At 42.4% G+C, this 23666-nt stretch overlaps 2 protein-coding genes across 4 annotated transcripts in view; both read right to left on the bottom strand.

Annotated features, from left to right (window-relative positions):
- LOC120809628 (uncharacterized) overlaps window positions 1–10570 on the bottom strand; it is a 45511-nt gene extending 34941 nt beyond the window's left edge. The window contains exons 1-9 of one of the 3 annotated variants that reach the window (XR_013451058.1): window positions 10126–10365; window positions 9452–9539; window positions 9222–9329; window positions 6675–6867; window positions 6313–6438; window positions 5627–5750; window positions 4929–4998; window positions 1584–1698; window positions 931–1048 (exon numbers count right to left, since the gene is read on the bottom strand). Coding sequence is in view for 2 of the 3 variants with exons in the window: in XM_040163574.2 (XP_040019508.1) it covers window positions 931–1048; window positions 1584–1698; window positions 4929–4998; window positions 5627–5750; window positions 6313–6438; window positions 6675–6867; window positions 9222–9329; window positions 9452–9539; window positions 10126–10283 (1100 nt within the window). In the remaining variant the exon portion in view is untranslated. Of the gene's footprint in view, window positions 1–930; window positions 1049–1583; window positions 1699–4928; window positions 4999–5626; window positions 5751–6312; window positions 6439–6674; window positions 6868–9221; window positions 9330–9451; window positions 9540–10125 lie in introns of all 3 variants that reach the window. The other 2 variants (XM_040163574.2, XM_078081941.1) reach the window with 2 other exon arrangements.
- A 597-nt stretch (window positions 10571–11167) lies between these two features.
- Window positions 11168–16342, bottom strand: olfml1 (olfactomedin-like 1). The gene is made up of 8 exons (XM_040163644.2): window positions 15876–16342; window positions 14846–14949; window positions 14265–14455; window positions 14016–14119; window positions 13228–13419; window positions 11971–12151; window positions 11736–11895; window positions 11168–11556 (listed from the first exon to the last, which is right to left on the bottom strand). The coding sequence occupies exons 1-8, from the start codon at window positions 16002–16004 to the stop codon at window positions 11400–11402; spliced, it is 1218 nt and encodes a 405-aa protein (XP_040019578.1). The 5' UTR covers window positions 16005–16342; the 3' UTR covers window positions 11168–11399.
- Window positions 16343–23666: the final 7324 nt, after the last annotated feature.

Here is a 23666-nt window from a genome sequence, read left to right as displayed (position 1 = left end):
AAAAACAAATGCACTACTTTCCCGGAATGGCCTGATGGGCTGATTTATATTCATGAGCTGCCTGGGGCTTTTTATTTAGGGCCCAGTTAAAGAACTAAGCTATGAGAACTGTGCTGCACATTCATGAGTTTGGTCTGGGACAACATGGCCTGGCTTCAATGAATAGGGAAGTCATTCAAATCCACAGTAATTTGAAGCTGAAGAAAAAATAAATGTCAGAAATCGTACCCCCTAACGTGTTAATGGCATCTACAGTGGTTATTGCATGAAAAATAAATAAAGGATAAGGAAATAAATGTTTTTTTCCCTTCAAATACTTTGTGGTTCCCAGGACTGGGTGGAGAGATTATATATCTGCACTAGCCTGGGAACGCTTTGGGATCCCACAGTCAGAGCTGGTAGATATGGCCCGGTAAAGGGAAGTTCGGGGTCCCCTGCTGAAAGCTGTTTAAACACATCATGATAGAGTTGTAATTTACTTTTGCCTTATACTCATTATGACAATTTGGAGCTTGAACATGCAATAACATAACTAAATTGAACCTCCGTATACAAGCCAGCACTGTGTCACAGACAGACCTCAGGCTGTTCACTGTGGTCATTCTTTCATAGGAGTGCACTACAATGGAACAGGTCTATATGACAGATTTAGTAAGTTGTTCCAAATTTTGCTCTTCCTGCTCCATTATTTAGAAAAGCAGGATCACGTTCAATCATTTTTGGTAGCAATGTAGCATCTTGTGGCCTTGGCAACTAGAAGCAATAACAGGGATATATACAGTGTCAGTCAGAGGTTTGGACACACTTTCTCATTCAATGAAAAAATGCATCCAAACTTTTGACTGGTACTGTATGTATATATTTTTTAATATAGACGACATTTATTTTTCACTCTCCCTGTGTACATACATACAGCCTCACTTTACTTACACATCGAAAGGGACTCTCAACAGGAGGGGTAACACTGCTCCCTCGTCGGTCAGGTCCATCAGTCGAGACTCCAGGAGCTCGACAAGGGTCAGGGCTGTACGGAATACAGCAGACAGGCCTAGGGAAAAGGGACGCAGGGTTCACAAAAAGCCCAGACTGCTGTACACAAACAACACTTTATTTGATAACAAGTAGATATAAAAGATGTAGATAGAGAGGATGTGAGGTGTCCATCTCATGAAACTAGTTGATTGGGCCGGTTAGTCCTTTCCATGGCGCTGGACCAAACTGAATTATAAACATTTGATAATAAGGTTACAGCAATAAGATTCTCCTCAGTGTTTTTCCCCAGCATTATACCTCACCCCATGAAAAAAAAAAAAAAAAACACTCTTCGTGTATATTTATAATATATATATATATATATATATCTATATATATATATATATATTTATTTATTTATTTAATAGTCGGGCAAACCGTTCGCCCGACTATTAACCCCCCCTCGGGAAACACTGCACCGATTAGCTTGGTTATTGAATACTAAGTTTTAAAACTATGTAACTGCCCCCTGCCCACTTAACAAATGTGAGCAAATGATAAAGAATAGAATTAGCTTGTGTGTGTGTGTGTGTGTGGGTGTATATGCATACCATGCAGAATGATCAGATCCCAGACAGCCAGAACAGAGTCCCAGCAGGGCAGGGAAGTGAAGAGAGTGAGGAACCAAGGCATCACAAAATGGACTGACGAGACCCCCACCGATTCCTGCAGGGAGGGTTGAGGGAGATGGAGAAGTTGGGGGGGGATATGACATTAACAAAATATGTAGCAAAGACTTGTTTCTCTGCCAATTTCCATCAACTGTTCTTCTAACTGAAACATTCATCCGAATGAGTTAGTGTTGAAACTTTTAAAAGGTTCTAAATTCTAAATTCACAACATTAATTTGGCCCGAGCAGAAATTGAAGTTCCCTATGGTAAGGACTTTCTTAAATGGTGTCACAGCCCGATCATGGTGTTAAAATGTTAAATGAGTGGAATAGTGATAGCACTCTCACAAACAAAAGATTATGGCGTTAGGGGTCCTTTGTGTCTTTGTAGGTGGGTACAAGCAAAATCCAGAAATCTGTTTACAGCTTGCGTGCCTTAACTCTACTGAACAGCTCCATTACAATGAAAACGCTGACCACTAATCTGCAATGGGCTTTTTCTATGAGGGCAGACAACTATTGTGCCTACAATAAGCCCCTGTGGTGTAAGCTTTAAGTATGCGTGTATGTGTTGGCTCCTCAAGGGAAGCTCTCTCCCGAGACCTGCTGAGTCAACTTGAAGTAGAACAGCTCCTTTAAAGACACAAATGGTAGCAGTGATCGATTGGAGTGTGCAAACACACTTAGATGTACGATTTTCAACAGTCCAGCTGCAACATGGCTGATAGGAAAGCTCACTATCTCCACAACTTAACAGCACTAAGGGCATAAACCCTAGGGGTGTAACGATTCATTCACTGAATCAATTAATCGATTTATATTCCTGCGATCCAACTGAATCGATCTGTGCTCCGCAAATCGGCATTCCGGACGACATATATCGATTACAAATCAATTGAAATGGTACATAATCGATTGTATCGATACTTGGAAACTGCACAATGGATTTAAGTACAAAAACTATATGGATGCGTGTTTGTTTTTTAGCACTTTAGACACGTTAAACGTTACTCGATTCAGTCTGCCTGTCTGTGACGTCATCAGTACGCAGCGGCAGCCGCGCGAAACTCGGAACAACAACAAAACACAGCGTGGAGGAGACGACTGCGAGCGAGACATTTACAAACCAACTTATCGATCCAGCGTGTGGAAACATTTTGGCTTTTGCAAACACGGAGGTGTTCTAAATAAGTCGGTCGCTGTTTGTAGAATATGTAGAAGCCAAATAAAAAACCACGGAAACGAGACGAATCTTTTCGGCCATCTACTAAGGCGCCGTGGGATTAAACAACGCCGACAGTCAGGCACCTCTAGCTCTGCAGACACCTCAGGCCTCGCCAGCACCAAACTCAACATCACAGTAACAATTGCCAAGTTTATCTGTAAAGACATGCGACCCTACAATGTGGTTGAAAATCCAGGGTTCTGTGGATTGATCCAAACATTGTGTAATTATTGTGTAATGTTTACATGGAAAATGGCACTTGATTCAAATAAAAGGTTAATACATTTGCCATTAATTGTTGTTTACTTGTTTATAATATCCATAATAAATTTAAACCTGATTTCCTTACAAGAAACAACAGGGATCTCAGAAACTTTGCCTGCACTGTCCAGTAAAGTTACTGAATCGATTTCAAGTCACTGAATCGAATTGTTCTAAATTAACCCAGATCGTCCATGAATCGAATCGGCAACCATGAATCGTGATTCAAATCGAATCGTTGTTAAAACGAATCGTTACACCCCTAATAAACACGCAGACATGGAGAGGTTTAATAGTATAATGTTTAGTAATAAAAAATAATATAAAATAAAAAGCAGTGTTTTACCACTACATGCATCTCACAGAACACATAGACTAATTTGTGGCGGTGAGCCACAGATTCAACACCGGCTGCCACACATTGCGTTTGGTGTATTTATTTATTTTTTAACACTATTTAAATCACGCAGCGTATTCAGCTGCATTTCCTTTCCCTTTCATAAAAGGACTCAGCAGGGACACAAGGTCACACCACAAAACTGAGGGGAACTTTGACTGAACTGCAAAGCCAGTGTTTCCCCAACCATTATAACATAACCCCCCCACAAACTGAAAAAGTGCAATAAAAAAAGCGAAAGATTTTTTTAAAAGTATACACATATATATTTTTTGGTTATTTTTCCCCACACGGCAGTTCCACACCGCAGCAGCCCACGTTCGGTAGGGCTCGGTTCGGTATATATATATATTATATATATATATATATAATATATATATATATATATATATATAATATATACACATATATATATATACACACACACACACATATATACATATACACACATATACATATACAGACACACACATACATACATACATACATACGTATGTATGTATATACAATATCTGGTTGTGCATTAGGCGCGTCAATAACAAGACAAATTTTTACAACGAGACATTACCTGCACAAAAATAAGTAAATTAACTAATGGCCACGACCGCAGAGTTCTTTCTCGCTCTATCTCTCTCTCTCTCTCTCCCGCACCGTCGCGCTCTCTGCGCGTAGCAGTTTAAATGAACGACAACAATAAACAAATGCGTGCTGATCAAGAGTTTTGTGCAAGAAATTTAAGGTCGCGATTCTTGTCCCTAATATGGCAGGTTTCATTCAGTGATTGAAACTGAAGGTTTTACAGTACCGACATTGAACGCTCTGAGCGAGCTGTGCTGGTAAACACAGAACTTTTCATTGGCATGAAATGGCAAATAATCAAACTAGTGCATGAAGCTGTTGTAGCCACTAGTCCGTTTTATTCATGCAGTTTACAGTCAGTAGTCAGGTGCGCACCCACCCGCTAAGCAGACAGTTGCGCGACCGTTTTTTACATTCGAATATTAATTCACATTTGAATAGTCTTTTTCAACAACTATATATATATATATATATATATAGAATATTTGTTGACAGCCCTGATACACACATACATACACATAACAGACAGACACATAACAGTAGGCCCGGATGCGTCCGAAGGAAATGATAGAGCTTAAGGCTGTGCAGCCAGGAACAGTTTCACATGCCAAGCCCAGGTGCTGATGGATACATTACAGGGGCCTCTGCCTTGCAGTGGAACTACTCATCTCATCGCCATACATGGCCTGAAAAACACGCATCATATTTCTTGTCTTTTTTTCTGAGGACAATTTTCCCCTCTCAGTCACCTAGAGCATTTCCAGAGAAAAACGCTACTTTTGTTGTGGTTTTCAGTCTCTGCTTACGATCACTAAGAACTCACCAGGTGCTGAGATAGCAGGGGCTTCCTGTGTTTCAGGAACTGGTCGAAAACCTTCACCTGATGCTGGACCCTGATTGGACCAAAGAAAGAAGTGTATATATTAGTGTCGGCCAGATAGCAGCAAATCCCACAGAAACAGCAATGCAGTTTGGGAATTACATACATTTGTGCTCATGGCCATCATTTTTGGCTACCAAAATAATCTGGCCATGTCAGTGACCTTTGGAGCTGTTGGACGTTATCTTAGGAAAAGAGATGAATCCACCTGCTCTTTCATCAACATTACCAAGACCTACTTTAACTGTGAGTCCAGATACAGTTCATGCAGTTTATATCAAAAACACTAACAATAATGAAGCCTAGCAGGCAGTTATCCTTGCCAGAATCCCCTGTTTGAAACTCACTTGTATCTGTGATGCATAGTAATGTAATGTTTTTACTGTTATGAAGGTCATTCACTGGCTATTTTTTTATAGGCATTGCGTTTACTGTTTTGGTGTTTACTATAGAATGCCGCTCTACCTTTCAACCCAAAAGGTTACCCAGTAACTAAATAAAACAAATGAAATCATTTATTTCAAAGTAAATTATATCCATTACTTAGTAGTGCATCTTAAAACTTCTGTACAATCACTAGTTTGTCGAACAATATTTGTATACATTATTTATTTGTATTGATTATACACTTTCATTCCTACCTGGTTAGGTTGAGGTCAAACAGTTCAGTTAGATATTTGGGTTTATCCAACAACGCGGTCAGAGCCCAAAACGCCTCCTCCTCCCCCAACTGCATCAGCAGCACTGCAGCTAGGTAGGACATCCCTGTGACACACGTGCGCGCCGGCAAGTACACACACACGCACACAGATCTTTAGAGCATTTAAGACAGAGGTTCAAACATGTTAAATCAAAACGCGTGTGAGTGTGTGTGATGTCAAATGTATTCAGGGTTTCAGGAATGTCCTATATGACCAATGTTTAGTGTCATAGACGGTGAACGGGTTATCCCATGGTGACAACCGATTAGTACATTTGGAACCTCAAAGTTTAGGGGACTTCCTGCAACTATAAATAAAACCCAGTACTAATAATTGTGCTGCTTCATCAGGTATACATCCAAATTTGAGTAATTATATTAATCCAAATATCCACATGTATCAAATAGTTAAAGAGGGTGGTAAATAAAATACATTACAAAAAAATAAAAGTCTAAAATGATATTTTGTTAAGTGTAATTATGTAAAAACTCCCTATTAATAGTACTCTGCTTCCACCAAGTGCTCACATTATGTATTGCAGGTATTTGGTTAAATTATCAGAGGTTTTTGAAATAACAACAACTAAAAACCATTAAACATTATTTAGGAATAATCCGTTCCATTACCTTGGCTGTAGCCAACCTGCGGGCTGTATTTGGCGTAAGCAATGAGGACCCTAAAGAGTTTAGCCTGGCCCTCAATGGCTTCTGGGCTGTCCCCCATCAGCGAGCGGTGGGTCGGGAAGGAACGTTCTGTGGAACACGTCAAATTTATACGACATGTTTAGCCTTTTCCCTTTGACATACAAATACTAAAAGGCAACATTTAATCATTTTCACAACTGAAAACCAGCCAAAGTATCCAAAACTTTAAGAAAATTGAGGCAATGTTTGCCGACAAAAAATAGTCAATGTCCTGATAATGAAAATAAAAAGTAGGAAAACATAAAACACTGAGCCTACAGCTTTATTCCCCCGTTTGAGCTCACGTAGGTCTAGGGCGATCTGCCTGAAGACTGTGATGTCGTCCGCAGAGTATCTGGGCACGGGGGCGCCAGACCCCTCCCCGAGGTTCAAACCCAGATGGTTTTGGGTCTCGCTCAGCGTGGCGATTGCCGACAGGATGCCGTACTCACTCACTCCCAAGTCCACCAATGGCACTCGCACCTCAAGCAGACACTTCTGTTGAAGGATCAAAGCATTCTGTTACCTATCAGTAACATCTCTGTGAATGAATTGCCTGTTTCAGAAAGCTGGTTGAACAATGAGACCCTGAACTCTGAGCTGCCAAACTCTGATATAGTACAGCTATTTGTTCATTTAACTCAGTCTATTCACTTGCAGTTGGGCTAATGTGTGGAGAATAAAAAGAGCCATATCAATGGATCTCCGATTCCACAATCTATTGAGACAGGTGCATAGAAGGCAAGCCTCCATTTGAATGAGGAGCATATGACTATATGGCACACTTTGAAAAATAAATCTGAGTCAGTGAGGGGGAAAAGATCCAATTAATTATTACAATTTTTTAATCGATGGTGAGATGCTGGAGACGGCAGCATGAAGAACTGACTCGTTGCAAAAAGACGACAAAAGCTCTCAGAGACAAGAAAAGCAGATGGCCTGTACTTGAAAACATCCTTGAAGACTGGGTGATACCCAGAGAGCAGACGGCCGAGGCCTAATGCAAATCACTACCGAAAAAAAAAATTGAAGATATTAGAGGTGGACCATATTGGTGTTTCTGATTTATGAAACGAAAAGCCCTGTCCGTTGACAACTATGTGTCAGCAACTCCCTCCCGACTTCAAGGAAAAAATTACAAACTTCAAAGAATTCCATTGGACCAGACAACATCATAAATATGGATGAAGTACCTTTGATGTTTGACCTGCCTCTCACTAGGACTGTTGGCAAAAAAAGTGAATCGTCCGTCTCGCTGAAAACAACTGGCCACAGCATCCAGATTAAAGCCATGGTGATTTTTAAGCGGATGACAATGCCAAAAGGAATCGCCGTGAAAGTCAACAAGAAAGGGTCGGTGATAGAAAGCCTAGAAACCGATGGATTGCCTACTCCAGGTAGGGAATGTGTCCTTACCCCAAGTGAAGGAGTTCAAGTACCTCAGGGTCTTGTTCACGAGTGAGGGGAAGATGGAGTGTGAGTTTGGCCGGAGAATCGGAGCAGCGGGGGCGGTATTGCACTCGCTTTACCGCACCGTTGTGACGAAAAGAGAGCTGAGCCGGAAGGCAAAGATCTCGATCTACCCTCACCTATGGTCATGAAGGATGGGTCATGACCGAAAGAACTAGGTCACGGGTACAAGCGGCCGAAATGGGTTTCCTCAGGAGAGTGGCTGGCGTCACCCTTAGGGATAGGGTGAGAAGCTCAACCATTCGCGAGGAGCTCGGAGTAGAGCCGCTGCTCCTTTGCGTCGAAAGGAGCCAGTTTAGGTGGTTTGGGCATCTGGTGAGGATGCCCCCTGGGCGCCTCCTTAGGGAGGTGTTCCAGGCACGGCCAGCTGGGAAGAGGCCCCGGGGAAGACCCAGGACTAGGTGGAGAGATTATATCTCTGCACTGGCCTGGGAACGCCTTGGGATCCCCCAGTCAGAGCTGGTAGATGTGGCCCGGGAAAGGGAAGTTTGGGGTCCTCTGCTGGAGCTGTTGCCCCCGCGACCCGACCCTGGATAAGCGGTTGAAAATGGATGGATGGAAAATAATTCTATAGTATACAATTAGATATTTAGCTAAATAGAGACGCAATCATTAAATCCTGATCTCATCCAGTAATAACGTGCTTGGTGATTAAACTGTGGATTATAAATGTGAGAGATTTTTTGGATCGTGACTTTGACAAATGTTATAGAGTCACAGTCACTGAAATGGTGTTTACGTCTTAATACTTAATAATTTTACAAGCTACACCACAACCCTGCTCACTCAGAATAATGTACATGTAATCTCTTTGCCAGGTGAGGTGACTGGAGAAAGTGTGTGACCACAGTGACTCCCCTGCTCTGGTGAGCTGCGACACTCGCATCGGATAGCGTTTGTCTGTGTACAGTATTCTGTCTGTCACTATGGAACCTTCCTCAGAAACACTGAATTCATGTTTCCTCTGTGATGTGTACTCAGTAGTAGAATATTACTGTTCTGCATTTCTTCAACGCTAGTTGAGGTTATTCTACAGTTGATAACGATTTCATCATCTGCTCCACAGCTGACCACTAGTATCAGTACTTCCTTCCTTTGCGCTGGTTTCCATGCAGAATGTGCTAATGAAATATTAAGCAAAATTTGATTTGGGGTTTCAATTGTCTAATATCTTTTACAATAGAAAACACTGTAACAACAAACAATCACACTGGTTTGACCGTTTATGTAAATGAAAAAATAGAAGCACAAAGTAACAAGAGCTATGAAGTGAAATCGAATGTGAAAGACATTGTCATACCAATAATGTACCTTCCATTCGCCACATTCAACATCAATCTCATAACGACAACAAGACCTCCTCTCTAGTGCACGACCCGTACCTGGTAGCTGAAGTCACTAGTGTCTCTCAGACTGTCGATGCCGAGCAGACACTTCCACACTCTGCCACGCAGACTCTGAGGAATACCCATCCGGATGAACCGCTCGATCTGAAAAACACGGAAAAAGTGCAGAGAGAAAAGGTTGTCTGATGAATAGGTGGTTAAACTACTACAAAACGAAGGTAGATTTCACGTTTTGATTAGCATCTTGCAGGTCATAGGCGTCTCACCTGGCTCTTGCAGATGAAGCTGCCTCCGTTCCAGTAGCTGAGCAGCTCACACAGCTCCTTCACCCTCACCGAGCTCAGCTGGGTGAAGCTGATGGAGACAACACCACACGGTGAGCTGTGATCCAGTACTGATTATAGTGTTCATGGACGGGACTTTAATCTAGCTTTTCATCATGTTAAAAAGCAGAAATCCGAAAGCGTGGTGTGGTCTAGTATGCATTCTAATGATATCACTATATAACTAGATGTATTTAGATTTTTTATACTCTGTGTATGAGCCGCTTACATTTAACTTAATGTAAAATTAAACTTGGAGCAATAGATTTGGTGAGATAATGCCACTTTGCCTTATTGCTCCCACGTAATGTGTGATTAAGTACGTTAAGTTCTGTCAAATAGTGCCAGCTAACTTCTCGAGACATCGCTCGAGACACTCTTCACAAGAGTAGAGTTTTAATCAAGTTCCTGGCGTCCTGTTACGGAAATATGTAACGTAATTAACTTCAACAACTGAATGCCAAGGAATGAAATGCAATTTTAGAAAGTGCGGGTGTCAATTCGACGGAACTATTAAGCCGGCTAACAGCTAACTGAAATTAGCAAACGTTAGCTTCGTTTAACGAGCCATCGTCTCCAGCAGCTTAACTTAACGTTAACAGTTCCCTGCCCCGCACCTGTAATCATGACATCGGTGATGGAGCTTTTGGTCCTTTCGTTTAGTCAGAGCAAAGCCGAATTCATCAAAACGTAAATTCTCACTGCGCCTCCTTGTTGTTGAGCTTCTCCTGCCGGCGCTACTGCTGGTTTTCCGCCTCATAGTTTTAAAAGACATTTGTTTTTAGCGCTACTTCGAGCGAGGAAACAGCCTGTTGGGAAGTCGGGACTTTCCTGTCAGACTCAACGGTCACATTGGACACGCCTCCTTTCTGCGCGTCACAACCAACCGAAAATAGGCGGGATGAAAACGGGACATTTCAAACAAAGATAGGATGACAGCGGCGGCGTCTTTAGACTGAGAAAGAGAATAACGGGTGACGAGAGCTAACTCACACATTAGTCAAACACTGATAGAAAGTGGCTGCATTTCAGACTCTCTAATGTTTCCCAGATATCTTTCGTAATAACAGACTTGTTTTGAATGCAGATCATGCCCCCCAATACATACTTCTATAATAACCCCACTATCTGTCTTTCTCGGACATTTTGAAATTAGTTTTTGCTACATCATAAATAAACACATTCTCTACGGTCGTGCAGTCTTGTCATGACTTAAGCAGCTTTATGTTGTCACCCGATGACAAACTTCACACTCATCGCCGCCCTCTGTAATAATATGTGTAGGAGGGAACACTTGTGGTGTCCATCTACAGTTTAAAGACATACCCTCAAAGCTTCGAATCTTCACATCACATCCCTTCTCTATTTGATTTTTTATATTCACACTTTCAGATAATAAAAAAGTGCTCTCAAATGTTTTGCTCTTGTTAAGAAAAAAGAGAACATGAGTCTACCTGAATAAATCAAATGTTATCACAGCTATGCACAGTCGACAAACAAGGAACAAACGATCATCCGTTCTGGTTTAGTAAACAATTACTTTAATATAATCAATTTTTTTTTCAACTGTTAATTTACTTCATAGATTTATTGTGCTGTATGGTGAGCCAAAAAAAGCAGACAATCCTACTGTAAATAATTAAAAAATCACCACACTCATCATTTAATATGTTCTTTATTATGGCACTAAAAAGTGAAAAGCCTACATGATATATAGAATGCTTTTGGCTGGATTGATATTTATGTCTAGTTACCATAGTAATGAAGGTAAAGCATCCATTTTCGGCAAATGACCACTGTACTGAACAGCAGTAGATTACAGGTTACTCATCTAAAGTATGCTTTTTATTAGGGATTTGTGAAGTCAAACAATAACCGTTGTAGAAGATCTTTACTCCTCAAGCACTTGGTCACTTCTACCCGTCTCCACTTTGTATATGGTCTGGTAGCCATCGTCCCAGGCGTACAGTTGTTTGTCTCCGGGGTGGTAGTGGATGCTGCTGTGGCTTGTGTAGCGCTTCGGGAAGAACATCACGGGACTCTCGTCGCTGCAGATGGGTGGTGCAGGAAGTGGAAAAATATGTAGAATCAACTCAAGACCATCGCTTCAGTTGCAAATGTGCTCGAGTGAATCTGGTTAAAAGTGACGCTGTGATTTTTCCTCTGAATGCAAATAGTCGTGAATATTTGTGGTTGTACTGTTGTTTCCTCCTCTGTATAATCAAACCTGTGGATGGTGTCATGGATGTCGTAGAGACACTGAACAGTGGAGCGACCTCCATAGCGCGTGTTGTAGACCACATAGAGGGTCCCACATATTAGGAAGGCTCCTTCGGCATCTTGGCTTCTACACTGAGTATCCCAAGTGTACTCTACTGCCAGACTCGCTGAGGGGAGAAACAAACAAAGTGTCAATATATCCCAGCTTACCTATGTATACATGAATGCGTATGCTGGTGTACCTTTATCCAGTTTGGTGATGACCAAGTTCCCCCCATACTCAGGGTCGGCATGGATGACCCAGAGGCCCAGCTCGTCCACAGCCAGGTTCAGGTAGGTGTTGGGGTTCAGACTGTAGACTGGTAGACGACCCGCTCCTGGTAGCAGCGTACTGTCTACTAAGGTACCATTCAACAAGTCTACCTTTATTTTGGGTGGGCGGATTGAAATAGATAGATTGAGAAATGCTGCCAATATAGTTTTGAGTTTTCTTTATTTTATGTCCGACACGTTTCTAACCACTGAATTGGATGTGTTAATAAAGTCTGGGTAAGCTAGATGCTAGAAGTTTTTCCTCACACCTGCCACAAAAAGGGCGACTGTGGGTGAGTGGGGAGCACGGTCGTCCTCCAATCAGAGGGTTGTGGGTTCGATCCCAGGCCCGGCTAACCTGCATGTTGTTGTGTCCTTGGGCAAGACACTTAACCCAACATTGCTCCTGTAGCTGCGACTACAGTGTGTGAATGGTAGTTACTGATGGCAGGTGTCACTGTGTATGGTTCTCCTGTCATCAGTGTATGAATGGGTGAATGATGTCATGTAGTGTTAAAGCGCTTTGAGTGGTCAGAAGACTAGAAAAGCGCTATACAAGTACAGTCCATTTACAAAAAGATTTTTTGAAAACAAAAAGATGGCTACAGTCTTTTTTCGAAATTCTGTTTATCTAAGAAAATATTCTGCTTAAATCCACCGTTGTTTGTCTCCCAAAATTGCAATTCAAATGACACTGCCCCAAGTAAACAAACTGATTTATTAACTGGTTTATTGCCTAAGCTAACATTTACTCAACCTCATGTAAGCGCTACAGACAAAGGCAAACAAAGTATACCCTTTGGTAACTACATTTTTTAAAAACACATTTTCAGATTCAATCCTGTTTTAGTAGTAAATACTGTAGTTTGGCTTTGGGGATATGGGTCTATTACACATACTTTCCACAGAACCATTTATTTTGACCCACTTTTCCTGAGTGAACAATCTGCTCCAAAACATGAAAAGAAGTAATCGCTTTTCACTTGGAACAAAAATTTTTTTGGCATTGTTTGCTCACTGACCTCAGCTAACAGGAACATCCAAAGAAAAGAAAAAACTCCAAAGACTAAGTGCCTCTAAAATGTTTTGAAGTCAGTCTCCAGCCAAAAGCAATGCAAATCAACAATGCAAGGCAATGCCGTGAAACACACACACACAGTGCGGTATTAGAATTTGATTCAACACACCTTCAGGATCTGGTTGGGCGTGTCTGCCTTGTGGTAGTAGAGGAATCCGTTGTAGACCACTTGACCTGTCCCTTGCCAATAGGAAGGCAGCTCCACCACCTTCACTGGTGGTGTGGTGGTCCTCTCTGTGAAACTGTGCACAGAGGCATACTCCAGCAGAGTGTTGTTACGAATTCCACTGAGCATATAGACCTGAAAGAGAACAAGAAGAAGTGGGTGGAAATGTTTATTGTCGGTCTGACGTCCTATTCTTGGATTACAATCGTGGTATTTAAGCAATCGGCAGTTTTGCTTTTTTTAGCACCCATCTATCAGTTCTATTGTGATGGATTGAAAGTCCAACCTAATCATGCAAAGAGAAACATAGAAGATTTAGTATTTAGTATTTCATGAAGTTAAGGGAAAACGTTGGGATTTGGATAGGAATAAAGACTAAGTTTATGTAACTTCACATAAACGTTGACCTTTGGTTTCATAGGGGAACACGAACAGCGAGGGCATGACCCACCCTACATTGACTCTGCTTTGCTAGTAATTGTTCCCTTTTTGGTTGGACTGGTTAGGTTCAGGCATAAATAGATTGGTTCCTGATAAATGTCATTGGGTATATTAGCCCCTAAAATGAGTCCCCAAAGTACAATTCCTTTCCTTTATCTGTCCACCAGCAGCTTGATGCAGAGAAGAAGATAAGCACAACCTTCTGGCCAGAATGAGAATCAGCCATCTCTCTACTGGTTAACAGCTCATTTTTACTCATGACTCACATCATTGTTAATAAAACCACAAACCTTAGTGGATCCTTTGGTGGGGTCCTTGAACCAGGTACCGTAGGTGTCTCCTGCCTTCTTCACAATCTTGAGAGACTTGATTTGACTCAGCACCATTCTGCAGTCTGGAAATATTGAAATGAAGAGAATAAGCGGTATAGTGCAGTTATTTTTCTTTTACTCTTTCCTTTGTAGTCTTGCAATACAAAAGCATTGTCCATTAAACAGCTGTATGGCGTAATAGTTATCTGTATACGGCCCACTTCATACCATTCTCCACTTGGATCGTGGCTTTTCTTTGCAGCTGGTCCACCTCAGCGGCCTTTATCTGCTGCTCCAGCAGCGCCTCTTCAATCTCAATGTCGGTCTGGGCGGGAATGTTGTTTTCAAGATACTCCAACTCCCTCTCCACCCGGTCGACTCGCACGGACACGCTGTCCATCTGGCTCCGCACCTCTGATCTACGCAGCAAATTAAGAAAAAATTGATCATCATAGTTCTCACGCACCGTAAAGCTGAATCTGGAAAGTCATATGAAAATAAATTATAGTAATCTTTGCTCAAGCTGTCAGTATAAATTGAAAGTAGTACGTGAGACAGATGAGCCTTTTTAGCATTCTGCAAAAGTCTACAACGCCCCAAAGAAAAACAACCAATCAGGGCAGAGGAGATTACTAATGCAGCTGTCAATCAATGCTTCACTCAAAAATTAGATTACTGCATTGCCTGTCTCGCAAATCGGAAATGTTTTGCAACATGGCGACAGGTTGAGAAAATATGACAGCAAGTAATTTTACTAAAGTCATCAACTGCAGTCATTGAGTAACATGACGATGTGTTGTTTTTCCTACCTCAGGACACTGAGAGTGGACAGATAACCCCTGATTTCAGACGAGAGGTCATAGGTCTTCTGTGTGGCACTCACTGTCTTTTGCTCACATTGGTTCAGACGCTCCTATTATTGACACAGAGAAAAAGAATACATTGTCTTTTGAGAGAAAAGAAAAGGAATTTATTCACGGGTAACGAAATATACAATTCATAACAAGTGGATAATTCCTTGTATTCCTTGTTTCAACCTGGAAACCAAAGAGAGCCTTTGTCATTTAAACAATACCAAAGTGCAAAAATGTGGTATCTCAGCAGTGTTATTATGGCAAGGACATGACTTGCAAAAGGCGTTGCCATTGTTTTGCGCAGTATCGTCACACTTGGAAAGAGAGTATTTCGTTTTTTACCAATCTGTAAATACACAAAATTCCACTAAATCCTACACACTGTGCCTTACACACAGTACACTGAAAGTGTTACTTCACCCCCAAATCTGAATCATGGACTGTAAATGAGAAGTGGACGTGGTCATCCTGACGTTACCCATTGTTTTTTTGGACTGCCGTGCTGACGCTTCGAGTTTGGCAATCATGGCTATCGTATTAGTTCTTCTGCACTCAATGATCTGAAGTGACCATGTTTGGAATGCTTAGAAGTAAAGTCATTTTCTCATAGATTTCCATAAAATAGGACTTTTCTTTTTGCAGTCGCCCCTGCTGGTCAGTAGAGAGAAATCAAGTTTAAGACACTTCCGAATATGTATGTTGATAATAATTTTGATATTATCCAAAAATGTGAGCAAGGGGCTAAGAGATTAAACATTCAGTATTTCGACAGATCTGACCGACACATACAGTATATTCACTAGAGATCTGTGACCGGATATCCCGTAACTGGAGCACATTGTAAAAATGAAAGGATGGTGAAACATTTGGCATCCAGATGATGCGAGCCTCCAGTAACTCATCATTCATTATTGTTCATTAAAAATGATGGATCCATTCAAGCAAAAAATGTATCCACCTGTACGATGCGGCCCGGGACCCTTACCTCCATCTGAGACAGTCTCCTGTCCAGGTACTGGATTATAAAGGCATCCTGGGAGGAGCCCTGGCTCTGGACTGAATCCACAGTCACACAGAGACACAGGAGAAGGACAAGAAGCAGTCTGCCTGACATCACAAGCCCTTTTGTCCTCAAGTCACAAGCTCAAACAGCAGCTGAATGCTTTCCCTGCCTCTCGACGGAGAGAGCGTTTCCTGTATTTTCTTAAAGCACTCGGTAGAAAACGACCAAAAGATCAATTCATACAGATCCATCCACAGTTTGAAACAGTATTTGGCATCTTGAAAGAATCCCCGGATTGTCTTAATGGCCGCAGAGTTTGCATTTGAGAGTTGCAGCTTTCTGTCCTGCTTCTTTAGGTGGGTTTGGATCCAAGTGAACCTCACCCTTACATGTTCCCTCCCAGCCTCTCTCTCTCCCTCCCTCTCAGCTTCTCTAACTGTCTCACAACCAACCCTTTTCCCTTCTCTGGAGTTTGTTTGAGGTCTGAGGGAAGGAGACATAAAAGAAGCGGGGGGAGAGAGAGAGAAAAAGAGAAAGAGGGAGGCAGTGGGGAAAAACGTTCAGACCACACTGTCCAAACCTGTAGTTTCCCTTTGTAATAATCTCCAGATGGCCTTTTGACTCGTCCCCCATTCCGCACATGCTAGCTAGAACTAGTTCACAGTTGTAAAGTTTCACAACACTAATGTAAAGCAAAACAGAAAACTTAATTTGGTGTTCCGTCCTAAAGACAGAAAGGGTGTTTCTAGCCGGCTGGGTTACAGGCTAACCGAACATGATGGCACATTGCCACAGCGCAAATATTACATGGCCGCCTTGTTATGTATGTAAGAGATGTGCCATTATTTAATGTCACCAGAAGCTCCCAAAGTATTTTAGTATTTTATAGCTTTTTTGGACTGAGGAGACTGAAGTCAGAAAAGAAGAAATGAGCAGATGGCTGACACAGATTCCAAAAAGTTCCTGCTGTTATGAGCTGAAAAAAAGTTTTCCCTTTTCTTGTCCCTTTCTTTTTTGTTGTAAGGATTGTTCCCGTTAGGTTGCTGTTTGTTGTCCGTCTGCTGCTTCTTCTATTTTTTGGTGCCACCTGGGTCGGTTTCCTGTTCGGTTCTGACAGAAAACGTCTACTTGTCAGCTTTCCAACTGTAAACATGACAAGGTGAAACGGAGGATAACACGCTAACGCGCTAACAAAGAAAACATTCCTCTCCTTTAATACCTTCTGTTGAGGGTTTTTTCTTTTGTTGCCAGGCTGCTGCCTGTTACTGGTTTCTACCAGGAGAGGACGCCACATTACAGCGATAGTAAGTCCCAATATCAAAGGTTTTTTTTAAGAGCAGGCCTTCCTTTGACGTTCGCATGGGCACCCGTGACCATTTCTTCAAAGACGGTCAAAAATATGGAACTTGTGCAAATTGTCTTTAAGTAAGTAACAGCAATTAATACATCAAGTGCTCTGATGACAAAAAGAGATGATAAAAAAACGATGCATTAGTAACAAAACGTTTTTCAAAATATGAAAAAGTAATTATTGTTCAGAATGAATGCTGTCATAGTTGAACACAACTGACGGCCGACTCCACTAAATCATTCTCCTTTCTCTTTGCAGAGTTTGACAACTTCCAAAATCATTTCCTATTCAGTTCAGTATCGTCAACATGTTAACTAGTAAATTTCACTATATTCCTCCAGCCGGTCACTTACTTCACATTTTGTGTTTCATGCTCTTATTAATGGGTTCATATATGTATATATATTTTTTTTCTCATATTTTTCTCTTACCACAAATCTGAATGTTGGATAAAGCCAAGTTCAATAATCTCGCTTCATTTTGTTATGAAGTTGATATTAATATTAGAGTCAATGGGAACTACAGATCTCTTTTTATCCCTCCCATATGTTATATCCCATATGTCAACAGCCATGAAGAAATACATTTTGCATTGAGTAATATATGAATCTACCCAATTTTGAAAGCCTTCAGAACATACAGATGAACGAAAATAGAAGGTTTAGTGGTCCACTAAAAAAAGTCCACTCGACTACCACCAAGACATCGCAAGAATCGCGCTAGTCGTTTTAGCTTTAGCGAGTGTAACTTCCGAATCGCTTCACATGCTAACGTTGAGCTAACCCAGTTAGTCCTCCGGTTACACTGTTAACTCAGTGATCAGAATTACGTCCACAGCAACACTACATGTGTATTAATATTGTCAAATATGTAATCGATTTTCTTAATACAATGTATGTTTTCTTTAATTCAAAGCCAATGAAGAATTTTGCATGCATCATGAAGACTTTTATGTAAAAAGATGAATACGCTGTCATAGAAAGGAGCTTCAATAGAATTGCGTTGCTAGGCAACCGCATGTGTGTTTACTTCCTGTTAGCTTATTCATTGGCATACATTGTTATGTATGTAATGCATGATTTATTGTTGACATGAATTATGTTTTTTAGCTTTTTGCTTCTACACAAGTAAAGGACCTGAATGCTTTCTCAATATATATTTCATGTATTTATTAATTAGTAAAACAAAATAGAAATAGAAACTCAGACCATGCGTACAACCTTTCAGTCAACATGCCACTTTTCAATGATCTGAAATTACTGATGTGATCAGTAGTTCAGGTCACTGAGCATAATCTTTGTGGAGTCATTTGGTGCTTGATTATTGCTGATGTTTCAGTCTCCTTGATAAAAACTGTATTCTGTGAAGATGACCCAGTGGTTGTATTGGAAACTGTCGCAATGCATGCACAATATTGTCAACCTATACAAACAAACATTACGCAACCCCATTTATATGGCGTGAAACACAGTCGTCTGTTAAATTCACTTCAGTATTTCAACACAGTGCATGACATTTTAAAGGGAGTTGGCCAGTTTAAGGTCAAACTTGTTCTGCAGTACATTCAGGATCAACTGGCTGGTAGAATGCATGCTTTTGACTATGGTTTCAAACAGCAGCAAAATCGTCCACCAAGAGAAAAGTTGTTCAGTGCAAGTCTCTGATATTTTGCGATTTACTGCAGACAGGTGATAAACACGGGCAACTTCTACATCTTTTTGCCAGTTCAGTCAGAAGGCATGACCTTACAACAATTAATCAAAGATCATCATCGGCTTTTTAAGCATGTATTTTCTGCAATCAATCTCTTGCCAAAGCATTACTTCATTATACACTACCCTCATAATAGAAACATCGACCCAGTTCTGCACATGGTGGTGCATGAAGCCAAACATAAATTCTTTAAGAATCAGTTAAAAAGCTTTAAAAATGTTACACTGAAATTAGCCAAAAAGCATAAAAGTTGTATGGGGATGTATCAGGAGTCTTTAAGCAAGCAAATATTATATTTAGGTCCAGGAAAGATGGTGACACTTCATAAGCTCAAAGAAGGTTCAGAGATGGCCAAACTGTATCGTCTACCAGTGAATTTCTGCCACATGGAAAAACATCACGGTACAGAACTCCGCCGTAATTTTATTATCTTTACTGAAGGAGCATGTGAGGTGCCTGTGTTTTTGTAAGGTAAGGACATATTGGTGTTAAAGATTACAGAGTTGTTTTCTGGACATTTGTGAATATTTCTTTGTGCATTTGCAAACTATTGAGACTGATCTGACCCCATAGTTGCACAGCTATAACCGGTTTATTATTGACAAACATTAGAGTAATGGTGCCAGGGTTGATCTTGAAATGTATCCAAATCATTATTGCATTTTGGTTGTTCGATGAACAGGTTAGTTGAGGGGATTAGTATGTCGGTGAAGATAACTGTGGCAACATTTTTGAATGAAATAACTTAGGAGCGAGAAATGTGGGGCTCGTAAATGTTGAAAAAAAAATAATAACGGCCCGCTAGAAAGCGTTTGTTTTCAGCGAGTCGATGAACGTGCAAAGGTAAAGTAATTTAGGGATTTTGTCTTGTGTCAGTAGACCCTACTGCTCATAAGCACCACTTTGTAAACTTCTTGTTGTGTGCTACACACACACACATACACGTGGGTAAGCACACGCTCTATCTACACATAGACACAATGCGATGTAACCTCATGGAATATTCATAAAGCTTGTGGAAGAGACCTATAAAATATCCATAGTCTCGGCAAGACATCCGACTGGGCTCACTTTCAGGACTGACGGGAGCAATCCATGAAGCTTTGTGTATGTGTACTGGATTTTATGTTAGTCTATGCTATGTCTATGTGTTTAACTTTTAGCTCATATCTGGTGTTTTCCTCCATGTACTGGCAGTGCGTGAAAACACGGCCATGGTTGAATTTCAGTTTTGGATATGTTTGTGGATGTTTATGCAAATGTAAGGTTTTAATTGTGTGTGTGTGCGATTGAATGTGTGTGTGATCAAATGAGCAATGTCAACTTCTCAACACAATTATATGGCATCATCATTAACTTTTCCAGCCAGTCTATGTTTTTGTAATATGACATGGTTTTAATGCACATCGATGCAAACAGCCACCAACTGGAGACAGTTGATTCTGTTGCGGTGAGAACAGGAAGTGAAAACATGGACACATTTCATCAACTATGGTAAACAAAAAGGCTTCAGCCAGCAATCTCTTATCTTAGCTTAGCATATACCAGGATAACTACTGGAAACAAGGGGAAACAGACAGCATGAAGATAAAACAATTAGCCTTCTAGAGCCAAGTAATAAAAACTCATGTATCTCATGTGTTCATTTTCAGGCAAACATCTGGGTGTAAAAGTAAATGCTTGTAGTTCGAAGTGGCGTTATATAAGGGTGGTGCATGGAGTAGAAAGGGTACTCTGTACCGCAAGGTTGGCGGAACCCTGGCTGGTACATGTCCCATGTCGAAGTGTCCCTGAGCAAGACACCTAACCCATAACTTACGGCTGCACACTAGTCCCACTGTGTGGGATGGGTTTAAAAAAATGTGAAAACCATGGGTCACTCGCTTGTCAACTAAATGACAGGTAATGTGAGGACATGGATTCCCAAAGTGGGGTGTGTGGGAGGAAACATGCAATGGTGGTCTAATGGGGTAATTCATACAGGGCTCTCAAGTGTCACGCATTGAGCGAGACAGTCACGCATTTTGGTCTCTCGTTACGCACTCTCGCACTGAGAGCCCTGTTCATATTAAATATAATTTGTAAAAAACAATAGGGTTTTACACAAAAGGGATAAAACTACCCATTAAAATGAAAGATGTACAATTTAATAAATAAATATACTTCACCTCCTCCTTTTACATACACTCCAGCTAACGTTAGCCTAGTTTGTGCAGCTAAGAGCTAACTTTTTCAGAAACATTTATAAAACATGCTGAACCAGCTGAAATTGGGAAACTGTCAGGTGGAAATCTGAAGCAAGAGGGGAGGAATTTGAGGCGATAGAACGTTAGTGAGTTAATACTTACGTCTCCCTTTTTATTCATATCTGTTTCTGAGACTATACATGTGCCACGAGCTCTCTGAAGACACCAGGACTGCAGAGAGCCTTCACATCTTCCGCCGCAAACTAAAGACACACCTCTTCACTCTACCTCGACTAAAAGACTAACAAATTGTAGCACTTAAATTGTACTTATAACGTCACTCATCTATAGCAAATTGTAAATTGGCTTATTTGAGGAAATTGCACTTTCTTGTTTCTTGTTCTTCTGCGTTTGTACCCTATGGTTGAATGCACTTATTGTAAGTTGCTTTGGTAAAAGCGTCATCTAAATGACATGTAATGTAATGCCACTATTTGTTCTTTACGTGGTTTACTATATTTAAGTAATTTCAAATTCCCCTACCGCTGATGATCAGTTGCGTGATGTTTAACTTTACATTTTTAATTTCATATAATTTTGCCGCTATGCATGGTTAATTGTCTCTGAGCCTTGTCCTCCATGGAGCGCTGTTTGTAAAATGTCGCACGTTCTAAAATCCTGCTCAGTTTTGTTACATTTAGCATAATTGTATTGAAAAAAACGCATGACAATATTCAAATGTCACTTTTTGTGTACAGTTTTTTATGTAAATTCATGCAATAACCTTTAATAACTTTCAAGATAATGTTTGGCTGTAACACAAAGTTGTTAAATAATATAAATATTTCATCTAAATGTAAATACAAATATCAAATGCTAAATATAAATGTAAAATATAAATATAAATGTTCAATGTTAAATATAAATGTTAAATGTAAGTGTTAAATGTTCAGTTCACGTGTCAGACTTGACGACTGAACATTACATTGCTCCTTTAAAGTGACTGTGGTGGAGGGGCGTGGTTAGCTCAGCTGCAGGGGGGAGAGCGGGGGAGTGGTTCAGGGGACGGTGCTGGTAGATGAGGAGTAACCAGGTGTAATTAATCTGCACTGATTCTCTCCTACTTAAACAGTGAGCAGGATCCAGGTCGGGGGAAGAGAGCTGGAGCCTGCGAGCAGAGCACAAGAGCTGAGCGGAGCCGGACAAGGCGAAACCGACCACCCGCATAGTGCAAACTCATTCCTGCTCACTGTCTTCCCTTTTGAACAATAAAAGTCTGGTTACCCTCATCCTGTGTCGTGCGTCTTACAAGAACCCACCGGTGGTAGCGCTATCACGGCTACAGTGGCGCCTGGCTAAGGATGGACGCGAACGACCACGGAGAGGGCCTGATGCAGCCGGCGGTTGCGCTTGGACGGATGCTGGGGGAGATCGCCGCGATGCAGCGCGAGCAGGCCGAGGCCAACCGGCACTTCCTGGGGGCGCTGCAGGCTGCTACAGACCGGCAGACCCAGGTATTGGAGCAATTGGCGGCCCGACCGGTCGCTTCCCCAACGACGCCGGGTCCCTCGGCGTATGCAGGCGTGGTGGTGCACAAGATGACCCCGGAGGACGACGTACAGTCATACCTGGAGATGTTCGAGGCGATGGCGGGGGCGTGTGGCTGGCCGGCGGACGAGTGGGCGATCCGCCTCCTGCCGCTCCTAACCGGGGAGGCGCAGACAGCGGCCCTGGGCCTGCCACCCGGTCCCAGGCACGTCTACGCCAGCGTGAAGAAGGCCATCATGGATCGACTGGGGCTCTCCCCCGAGGACCATAGGAGGCGGTTCCGAGAGGCGAGGCTGGGGCCGGGGGACCGCCCGTTCCCATTTGCCCAGCGACTCACAGACGCGGCCAACAGGTGGCTGCAGCCGGAGGGCGCGGGAGGGGCGCCGGCGGTGGTGGAGAAGGTGGTGATGGAGCAGTTCCTGGAGGGTCTTCCGCCGCGGACTGCGGCCTGGGTCCGCTACCACCGGCCGGCGACGCTGGAAGCCGCCGTGACCCTCGCCGAGGACCACCTGGCGGTGCACCCCGGGGGCCGTGGGGAGGGCGGTCGGCCGACCGCATCAACGCAGCCCGTTCCCGCGCCACGACGGAGTTCCCCGCGGCCTGTTGCGACTCGGCCCCCTCCGTCCCCGCGCGCCCTAGCCCCTCAACGGGGTACTGATCCACCCGGCCTGGCCGGCACCCTCCCTGACCTACAGAGGGCTCCTCAACCGCCAGGGCAGGAGTGTTGGAGGTGCGGGCAGCCCGGACACTACCGGCGGGAGTGCCCGCTAATGGAGGTGGGCCAAACGGTGCGGGTTGCCGGGCCTCCAGCACCCTCCCCCGGTCTGGGAGCGACGTACAGCGTTCCGGTAAGGATCCAGGGGGGTATACATCAGGCGATGGTGGACTCTGGCTGCACGCAGTCTATGATCCACCAGAGTCTGGTTCGACCCGGGGCATTGGTGGAGGCATCCCGGGTGAGTATAAAGTGTGTGC

The sequence above is a fragment of the Gasterosteus aculeatus genome, chromosome X, assembly GCF_964276395.1.
Source record: "Gasterosteus aculeatus chromosome X, fGasAcu3.hap1.1, whole genome shotgun sequence".
In the NCBI taxonomy this organism is placed as follows: domain Eukaryota; kingdom Metazoa; phylum Chordata; class Actinopteri; order Perciformes; family Gasterosteidae; genus Gasterosteus; species Gasterosteus aculeatus.
This window is presented reverse-complemented; position numbering and strand designations above follow the sequence as displayed.

Coding starts and splice junctions, on each gene's coding strand:
- olfml1 (XM_040163644.2), bottom strand. CDS start 16,004: ATGTCAGGCAGACTGCTTCTTGTCCTTCTCCTGTGTCTCTGTGTGACT. Junction 13,420..14,015: donor CCACCAAAGGATCCACTAAG/GTTTGTGGTTTT, acceptor GTTCTCTTTCAG/GTCTATATGCTCAGTGGAAT. Junction 12,152..13,227: donor CGCCCAACCAGATCCTGAAG/GTGTGTTGAATC, acceptor CCCAAAATAAAG/GTAGACTTGTTGAATGGTAC.